General features: G+C 43.2%; 1 protein-coding gene across 1 annotated transcript; it reads left to right on the top strand.

Moving 5' to 3' along the window:
• Positions 1-317: 317 nt before the first annotated feature.
• Positions 318-7,486, top strand: LOC103769771 (kidney mitochondrial carrier protein 1). Its single transcript, XM_008937006.1, has 9 exons — positions 318-386; positions 1,391-1,538; positions 2,242-2,336; positions 2,606-2,691; positions 3,832-3,927; positions 4,811-4,935; positions 5,350-5,488; positions 6,420-6,500; positions 7,445-7,486. The coding sequence occupies exons 1-9, from the start codon at positions 323-325 to the stop codon at positions 7,484-7,486; spliced, it is 876 nt and encodes a 291-aa protein (XP_008935254.1). The 5' UTR covers positions 318-322.
• Positions 7,487-9,335: the final 1,849 nt, after the last annotated feature.

The following is a 9,335-nucleotide window of genomic DNA, read 5'->3' as shown; positions in this document are numbered from 1 at the left end:
AACCAATTACACTCTTTTCATAAGGTGTTCACAAGAGTGAATGTTGTGAACACTGCTAGCAGAAATAGGCCTTGAGGGAAACAAAATGCCTTGATTTGAACCCTGCTGCTTTTGTGCAGCATTACAGATTTTTTTTCTTCTGGTTGTCAGAGGAATCAAATGTTTTTACCTGTAGTTTGTTTGGGAGGTCCACATGAAATGGGCAAGGCACAAAGTTTTATTAAATGTTTTATTAAATGCTATTAAATCTACACTTGTAGAACTGATGTACTTGATAGAAACATTAAACCATTGTCTCATTTCACAGCATGAAGGGTCAACAATGTCAGCACTAAACTGGAAGCCCTTTATTTATGGAGGTTTGGCATCAATCACTGCAGAATGTGGTAAGCTTCTCCTTTAACTGTTGATTTCTCAGACAGTCCCTTTTGAAACAAGCTGGTTCCATGGTGTCACTGACACTCCTCCTTGGTGGTCTGCAGCACAGGGTTTTCTCTCTTTAATGCTGACCTAGGAGTTTTTCAGAGGGGTGTTATAAGGTCAGAACCCTTCTGTCTGTAAACTCAGGTGCCACGTGAGTCTTGTTTTTTATACAAACTTTGCCTTTGGATTCTGTTACTTGATGTTTGTTGATCTGTTCCCAGACCCTGGTTATAAATACACACAGCTTTTGTTTTGCTAGAGTAGACAAGTTAAGCTCTTTAGCTTGTAAATATTTTCTCTTTTTCTGAGTAGCTCTGTTGCAGTTCAAATTCCTTTTCCTTGAATATGAGCAGCTGATTAGATTTGACCACTTTGAGCTTCACTTAGTGTGCAACACAGGATAGCTGCTCTAGTGAGACAACACATCTGATGTTTTAGTGCCTCCTCTAAAGCCAAACCTAAAATATTAACATCCTTTGAAAGTCTTACTGCATGTACAAGAAAATAAATCTCTTTTTTCATAGCAGAACACAGTCTGATGTGATGGGGTTGCACTGAAGCCTGGCTGATGACCTAGATGGAGTATAAAATTGCACTTAAAACTATGATTTTTGTTTTCTACCTTCTCTTATGAATCCTGTTCAAACTTGGGTTTGAAAGCCAAGTTGGCTTGATTGAATGTGGCAAATAATGCCAAGAGCTTCCTGAGGAAGACAAGCAGTTCCTAAAAGCCTTGCAGGTCTGGCAAGCCTCATTAGGACAGATGCATTATATGTTCATTAGGACAGATGCAGTTAATTCTGACTCCTGTCAGTGTTTAGGTGAGGGTTGAGTGTTGAGGTGCTTCCCCTGGGAGTGTTTTCCTATATATTAGTATGTAATAAAGGCTGCTGTTTCTCCTATCATGTTCTTTCTCTTTGGTTAAGTGCAGTGGTTGATGAATTTTCTCTCTGACATTTTCTTTAAGGTACTTTCCCCATTGATCTGACCAAAACACGACTGCAGGTTCAAGGTCAAGTTAATGATGCCCAGTACAAAGAGATCCGCTACAGGGGGATGCTGCATGCTCTGGTCAGGATCTGCAGAGAGGAAGGACTGAAAGCCTTATACTCTGGGTAAAACTGACCTCCAGGAAGGGTGTATGAGCAGTATATTGAGAAGTTTAAGCCCATAGTTGTGTGAATTCTTTACTTTCAGATGGAGGAGGTGTTTGGTTAGACTCAGTTCATCTGGAAGCTGAAAGCCCAAGCTTGGATTGCTCCAGTCTTTGCACTCTGCAGTAGCATTTCATGTTGAAAACAAAAACCCTGAATCCCCCAAACCAATCAAACCAAAAAAACCCCACAAAATCAAACCCAAACCAACCAAACACCCCCCAAAAAACTTAAAAAAATAAAATCTAAGCATAAAGTTATAATTTTATACAATGCTTCTCTAGCTGTTCCATCTCAGAAGAAAAATTGACTTAACCCTTGTAGATAAATGAGGATATTTTTCTTCAAAACATGTAAGGTGGTGGGGAAAAGATGTAATCTGCAGAGTTTCAGGCAAGCTTGCCAGTTCTTTTATAGCTCACCAGTTGAGGTGTGCTCTAGGAGTGATCCTGCCACAGCTCATTCCTGTTCTTGCAGGCTTTATTCAAACCCACACCACCACCACCAAACCTTGTTTTGTCTGTAGTGAGTTTAAATCGTTGATCCAATGAACAAGCTTTTGGTAGGCACCCTGTGTTTAGTCTCTTCTGCTCTAAAAATGATTTGCCAATCAGTCTTTTGCAATTTTGAGCATAAATATTATTATTACTGCTTGTTTTTACAGGATTGCACCTGCAATGCTACGCCAAGCTTCCTATGGGACTATCAAAATAGGCACTTACCAGAGTTTAAAAAGAATGTTTGTTGAGCATCCAGAAGGTGAGTGGGGTTTTTTTTTTAATCCAATTAAGGACTGTTTTCTTTCAACCTGGTTGTTTCCATTTGTTATCTTCCTGTAGCAGTTTGAAGACATTCCTTGTAGCAATTAGTCAGCAAGGGAGACTTGTCAGAGCAGCTTCTGAGGCTTCTGTAATTGGCAGTGTCTCTGCTGAAGGAGGGGTGGCATCATCCTGCCCTTCAGCACTGTAAGCTTTGGAAATCTGCAGCTAAACTTTCTCTCTTTTGTTTTTTTTTTTTTTATGGAATAGATGAAACCCTGATGATAAATGTTCTCTGTGGCATCCTTTCAGGAGTCATCTCATCATCTATTGCCAACCCTACAGATGTCTTAAAGGTAATGATGTGCTAGGGAGAGTTTGCCCTTAGCTCTTGCCCCTCTCCTTGAGGAAAAGCAGGATCTCATGAGGAACACAGAATTTGTTGGTTTGTAACCCTGTTTATTCTCATCTCAACTTATAAAATGAGTAACATCCTGAATTCTTGGAACCTCCTTCTGGTCCATACTGATGATTTGGAAGCATGCAGCAGGCAGCTGATGGCTGAGGAGGTGGTTGGAGCCATACAGCTTCTGGGGGTGGGGAGAGAACAATTTAAGATGACTTTTTTTTAGCTTTCATGCAGTAGTGGTTGTGTGCAAGGCACACTGCACACTTCATCTGTATTTCTTGCTAACAGTTAGAATATTAGGGTGTTTCTAGAGCTCAGAAGAGGTGAAGATGAATTCAGAGGCAAGACTTCCAGTGAGTGTAGGATTTTTAAGTCCTGCAGGGAGGTTTTGCAGTGTCCCAGCATCTGTCATATCAAGTGAACTGGTGAAAAGAGGTGAAGATGAATTCAGAGGCAAGACTTCCAGTGAGTGTAGGATTTTTAAGTCCTGCAGGGAGGCTTTGCAGTCCAGTGTCCCAGCATCTGTCATTTCAAGTGAATTGGTGAAAACCATCACCTATTTTAAGTTTCTATTAGCTTAATGTTAGTCAGTGACCACTTTTCCAGTGATTTAGAAGGGCTGGTGGTATTTAACTTAACAAAAACTCCCACCCAGCTTGTGTTTGGTAGTTCCAATGGACATTCTTGGAAATCCACAGGGTTGAAGACCATGATTCTCACTAGCTGAAACCTCAATCTTTTTAACATTCCATTTTAACACCTTCCTGTGAGAGCTCTGTAAAGGACATCCTGCAGAAACCATCTGTCAGGCTAATCTAAATGGAGCAGTGTACAAGTACAGAAATAGAAGTGACTTCATGCAGTTCAGAACTTGTTCAGAATTAGCAGCTGCATTTGGGTGGCTGAGGCACTGCAGAGAGATTGCATTATGGTTGTGATAATGTCAGGTCTCCATTTGTAAGCAAAGAAGCTTGACTTCACTGCTTAAAAGATTGTAACTTAAAATTTTAGTAAAACTATTAAGCTCTTACCAGTTCTGTGTTTGAAAAGCATTTTTTTTCTAATTTTCTCTTCAAATAAATCTCAGATCAGAATGCAAGCCCAAGGGAGTGTGATTCAAGGAGGAATGATGGGCAACTTCATGCAGATCTACCAAAAGGAAGGCACCAAAGGATTGTGGAAGGCAAGTTGGTGGTTGTGTGTGGGTTTTTGTGTGGTGGGTTTGCTTTTAAACTATCCTACACTGCCCTGCTCAACTGAATGCCACCCTTGGAAAGGATTCAGAGCCCAAACCAGAAGTCAGTAGTTGATATGTCATGACTACTTCACTGCTGGTGTCTCTGCATTCTAACAATGGGTTGCTGCTGGTTTTGTGTCCAAGGATTGGCCACTCCTTAAAGGAGAAGACAAATGGAGGGTTAAATTAGTGGGGCTGTCTCTAGGACTAGTTCACAGCTCTCTGCAAGGCCCCTCCCAGTCTGCATGTTCTGCTCTTTTTTTGTGAAAACATTCCAAAAGTTCTTCAGTACTAATGAACATCCCCCCTGGCTGAGGAATTCCTGTAGTCAGCCCTGTGGGTTGTCTCATGCCAGTCACAGGCAGGGACCATGTAAGGACTGAAGACCAAGAGGGGAGAGGTTTGAAACAGCTGGAAAATAGAAATGTTCTTCTGTTAAGTGTGTGTTTTCTCTGCAGAGTTTTCTGGTCTCCATATTTTCTGTTAAAACCCACAAAGTAAGGGAGGTTTCCCTCAGGAGGGAGGGGAGCCAGTATCAACTGGCTGCTGAGGACTTAGCTGGCTGTTGATTTAAGAATTTGGATGTTAAGCAGAGATGGAGTAGCACAAAGGAACTGAAATTGCCATTCTTTGTGGAAAAGTCATTGGTGTGTTAATGAGAATTTGCATTTTTGGGGCACATCCATCTAAATCTTGTGCTAATTAGCCTTGAATTCACAATAATCCTAACACATCCATAGGGTGTGGCTTTGTAGTATAAAAATTGGGCTCTTCTGGTGGTGCAGAAGAGTTTAATTCTAAATCTCAGCTGTGTCCTTTCTATTCACAGGGAGTATCACTGACAGCACAGAGAGCTGCTATTGTTGTTGGAGTGGAGTTGCCAGTGTATGACCTTGCCAAGAAGCACATAATTATGTCTGGATTTTTGGGAGATACAGTATATACTCACTTTCTGTAAGCTTGGGTAGCTGTTTGCATAACTCATGAGTTAGTTCTCATTTTGGGAGGGGAATCTTTGGATTCTTCTGTCATCAGTCTATGTGTAAATACACTCTTAATGTGTTTATTCTTTCTAATGCACCTCACCTGGTAGCACATAGCATGGAAGCTCATTTTATTTAGCATTTGGAATGAACTTTCTTTCAAATATGGAATTTTGTGGCTGATCTGAACCATTCAGCTTTGCAAATTGAGGTTCAAGTTGGGCTATAGAGCAAATAATTAAAACAAAATGATGCTTTATAATAAATATTTCTCATATATACTGATTTTTACCTAAAAAGCATTAAGCACTCACAGTACAGATATTCTGGGAAGGGGGGGTTCTCGTGGATTGTCAAATTTTAATTAACTCTTTCTCTTTATTAGGTCAAGCTTTACTTGTGGCTTAGCTGGAGCCCTTGCGTCCAACCCAATCGACGTGGTGAGGACAAGGATGATGAATCAGGGAAGCCAACAAAATGGGGGCTACTCAAACTACAAGGGTACTTTGGATTGCTTGTTACAAGTAAGTGGCCCATGTCTCAGCAGAAGTGGAAACTGGTGTCACCACATAATGATTTGGGTGTAGAACTTGGAATTGTTCTGAGGTTCCTTAGAAATGAATCCAGGTAACTGAGATGTGCTTCTCAGAAGGACTGCACTGTCCAAATACCACCTGCACTCCTCACACCAAGTGTGTTTTTCTCTGCTTACTGCATAATGGAAAACTTAGGGCAGCCAAAAGCAACATCAGGCTCTGATTTGGATTATTTTGGGTTGGTTTCCTCAGTCCTTAAGCTGGATATGAGGTGGGAGTGTGGTGGCCTTTGACTTGGAGAAGGGTGGATGGGAAGCTGTTAGTGTTCAAACTGTGGAATGAGCAGTCCAGGCTTTGTAACCAAGTCATGCTGCCCTGGGCAGTGTTGTGAAGTCTGTAAAGCACCCTGAAAAATTTAGGGGGGGTGTCTAGTGTGAGCCAAATGTGTCTGATGTGACACGTGTGTGTCAAATGAGATTTGACCAAGTCATGCTGCCCTGGGCAGTGTTGTGAAGTCTGTAAAGCACCCTGAAAAATTTAGGGGGGGGTGTCTAGTGTGAGCCAGATGTGTCTGATGTGACACGTGTGTGTGTCAAACAAGGTTTGGGTGGGATTAAAAAAAAAAAAAGCCCAGGAAAGCCATTTGAACAAATCTCTGTTAGCTACTAAATGCCATGGATTGCATCTTTACCTGCCAGGTAATTCTGCAGGCAATCTTGGTTAATGAATTAAAATGTAATGAATTAAAAATTTCCTAGTGAAATGTTCCCTTGTCCCACCACACAATGGACTTAAATCAAGGTTACAGCACTAAGAGATCCCCTTCAGTGGCACAGGACCTTGTTAGCTGAGGTCCACTTTAGATTTCTCCTAATAAAGATTTATTTCAATGTGTCCTTGCTGTGTTTTTTTATTCCAGACATGGAAGAATGAAGGTTTTTTTGCTCTATATAAAGGGTTTTGGCCCAACTGGTTAAGACTTGGTCCTTGGAATATCATCGTATCCTTTTCAAACTATGAAGCTGGCCACAGAAGAGCAAGTATTGAATGTGGAAAGTGTCATGTCAGCACAAATATTCCCTTTTGAGGAGTGGAAAATAATGTAGTTGATTATTTTTCTTGGCCAACTGCTGCTGGTCAGACTGAATTTGGGATTTATACAGACTGTGAATGTTAGAATGTGATCTTGAAAAACACTTTGGATTTCAGACCTGTCCCTTTCCTTAGTTTGGAGCCTAGTTTTAAATAAAATTGACCAGGTGAGTTAGGAATAGGGGCTGTGTCTACAACTGGGGAAGCTACTGACAGTAAGCCATGAAATCTTGTTTGTATTTTAGTCTCACCCAACTTGGTTTGTGTGTCAAGAGCCAGCTTTATACAGACTGTGAATGTTAGAATGTGATCTTGAAAAACACTTTGGATTTCAGACCTGTCCCTTTCCTTAGTTTGGAGCCTAGTTTTAAATAAAATTGACCAGGTGAGTTAGGAATAGGGGCTGTGTCTACAACTGGGGAAGCTACTGACAGTAAGCCATGAAATCTTGTTGTATTTTAGTCTCACACAACTTGGTTTGTGTCAGGAGCCAGCTGACTGGAACCCTGGGAGGTAGATCAGTAGTAATGTGTTTTCCCATGAGCCAACCTACTTTAGCTTATCAAAAGCTAAGCAAGTAAAGTCTCTGAGGGGTTTTGTAGCACTTCCCTGCTTCCTAGTCCTGTGTTTTAAGTTCCTGAGGGGCAGGGATGGGAAAGCAGTTGGCATCACCAGCCTTAAAGCTTTGGATGCACAGGAGTGCCCTGAAGGAAGCTTGGTTCTGAAGAGCAAAAATGCTCAACCACCTTCACACAGGAGGGAACCAAGAGGAGAGTGAAATCTCCCACAGATGCTGCTGCCCTTTAGCAGTGAGGTGTGAGTGGCAAAGTTTTCCTTAATCACCTTCTCCAGTTTTTTGTGACCTATGAACAGCTGAAGAAACTGGACTTCTGACGTGCTTAACCTTCACTGTGTGAGTTGAGAGCAACCTGTAAGTTATCCTGAGCTCTGTGTAGTCTGAGATGCTGGCCAAAGGAAGAGGCCATCACAAGACTGGTGTGGCTGCTGAAGGGACTTCAGGGCTGACTGGCTCCTCTCACTCCATGGCTGATGTGCCCCCTTTCCTAGGCTGACCCAAACGTGGTGGAACCCCTTCTGTCAGCTCTGGAGTGTGAAGATGTGTAATGCCACGGTGCTGCTGAGGCTCAGAGGGAGAGTTTGGAGGTGCAAGGCACAAAGAAGAACCTGTCTCTAGGGGAAGAGGGGTGGTATGAAGGAGCTGGGCTTGTTTCAGGAGTGTAGACAATTTGGTTTAGTTTCTCATGAACAGGAAGTGTCACAAGGCATCTTTTCATGCTTTCAGTTCAGCAAAATAGCTGCTGCAGTACAAAACCTGCTGCTGGTTTGGGAGCTTTGTTCTGAGCCCTTAGATGGCTGCCTAATTTGCTGGGAATAAGCCACATTTTGGAAGTGTGGCTGCTCCAGCTGCCAGTTTTGCATAGCCTGAGGAAAGCTTGGTGGGTTTTTTTTATCTCCCATGTATCACTCTTGGTTTTCAGCATATTGATATGTAAATCACAAGGAGGAGGGAGGTTCAGACAAGTCTCTGCTCCTCTGCCTGTCTCCCAGAGACACTTTCCATGCTGGGAAGAACCACTTGTCATGGTCTGAAGGGTGAAAATTGCACATGGAGTAGTTGACCTGGGTCACGTAGGTGCCTGTGTGAGCAGAACCAAAGCCCTCCAAAGGTAACTAACTACTCCAGAGGCTGCTTTCCTTCTTCAGGAGGACACCCAAACCCAGGACCTGTGCAGCAGACAAGCCCAGGGTGCTGTTGGCTGCAGGCCCTTCAGTGAGTGGCACAGCAGGACCCACAGCTCTGCATTTTTGTGCTGTGGTGTTAACCCCTGACCTGTGTTTTGCTTGACTGTACATTCCAGTTGAAGAAATCTCATTGCCATTTTCAAGATGACTACAAGTGACTGATTTTTTTGGAGCTCACAAATGGGTTTTGAAATGCACGAGGCACTTTCTTTCCTGTGTCCACGGTGTCTGTTGGCTGTGCTGAGGTGCAGGGTTGTTCCTGACAGCTGTTTCTGTGCTTGGAGAGAAACATTTGTAAATATTTTTGTACACCACGTAAACAAAGTGTATGTTTTACATTTTTAAGCTTACTAAAAGTTTCTAAATCATCACATAATGACTTTGAACTGCGTTGGGTTTGAGTTTCAAAGGGGGGGAGTGGGTTTTAAAGGTGTAGGTGCTGTGGTTCAGAGCTTGTGTGTTCCTGAACAACATCCCTCACGTGTTGTTTCACTTTTCTTTGGCATGTCTTCAACTGCAGGACCCTTTCCCACTGATGAGTCTGGGTTGAGTTTAGGAGCAGTGGATTATATTGATGACACTTGCAACCTGGGTGGATTTCTGGTACCACAGCTCTGAGGGGTTGGGGGTAGCACTGTACCAGTTACTGTGGGGGGAAGCTGGACAGATGGACAAGCTGGACTGTGACATCTGTTTTGGTGCCACACAGGGGATCCAAACGGTAACAGGGGGGCTCAGGAGCTGAGCTGAAGGCGCCTCCTGCTGTGTACACCTCCAGCTCTTGAATCCGGCCGTGCCTGAGGCTTTAGTTCGCTGCCTCAGGGCAGATACCTGGCAGGGGAGACACCACGATCAGATGTTAGTCCCCAAAAGCGGAGTGCAGCCCGAGATAACGGGGGGCATTCCCGAAGCGGGGAATGAGTTCTGAGGCAGGGAGAGCCGGGGGGCGAGGTGAGGGGCGGGGGCGGCAGGGAAGGGA

The sequence above is a fragment of the Merops nubicus genome, unplaced genomic scaffold (assembly GCF_000691845.1).
Source record: "Merops nubicus isolate BGI_N331 unplaced genomic scaffold, ASM69184v1 scaffold12203, whole genome shotgun sequence".
Taxonomy (NCBI): Eukaryota; Metazoa; Chordata; class Aves; order Coraciiformes; family Meropidae; genus Merops; species Merops nubicus.
This window is presented reverse-complemented; position numbering and strand designations above follow the sequence as displayed.

Bases quoted from the DNA above. Each gene is read 5' to 3' on its own strand.
- LOC103769771 (XM_008937006.1), top strand. From the start codon at position 323: ATGTCAGCACTAAACTGGAAGCCCTTTATTTATGGAGGTTTGGCATCA. The intron at 2,337-2,605 runs GTGAGTGGGGTT...TTTATGGAATAG, and splicing joins GTTTGTTGAGCATCCAGAAG to ATGAAACCCTGATGATAAAT. The intron at 4,936-5,349 runs GTAAGCTTGGGT...TCTCTTTATTAG, and splicing joins ACAGTATATACTCACTTTCT to GTCAAGCTTTACTTGTGGCT.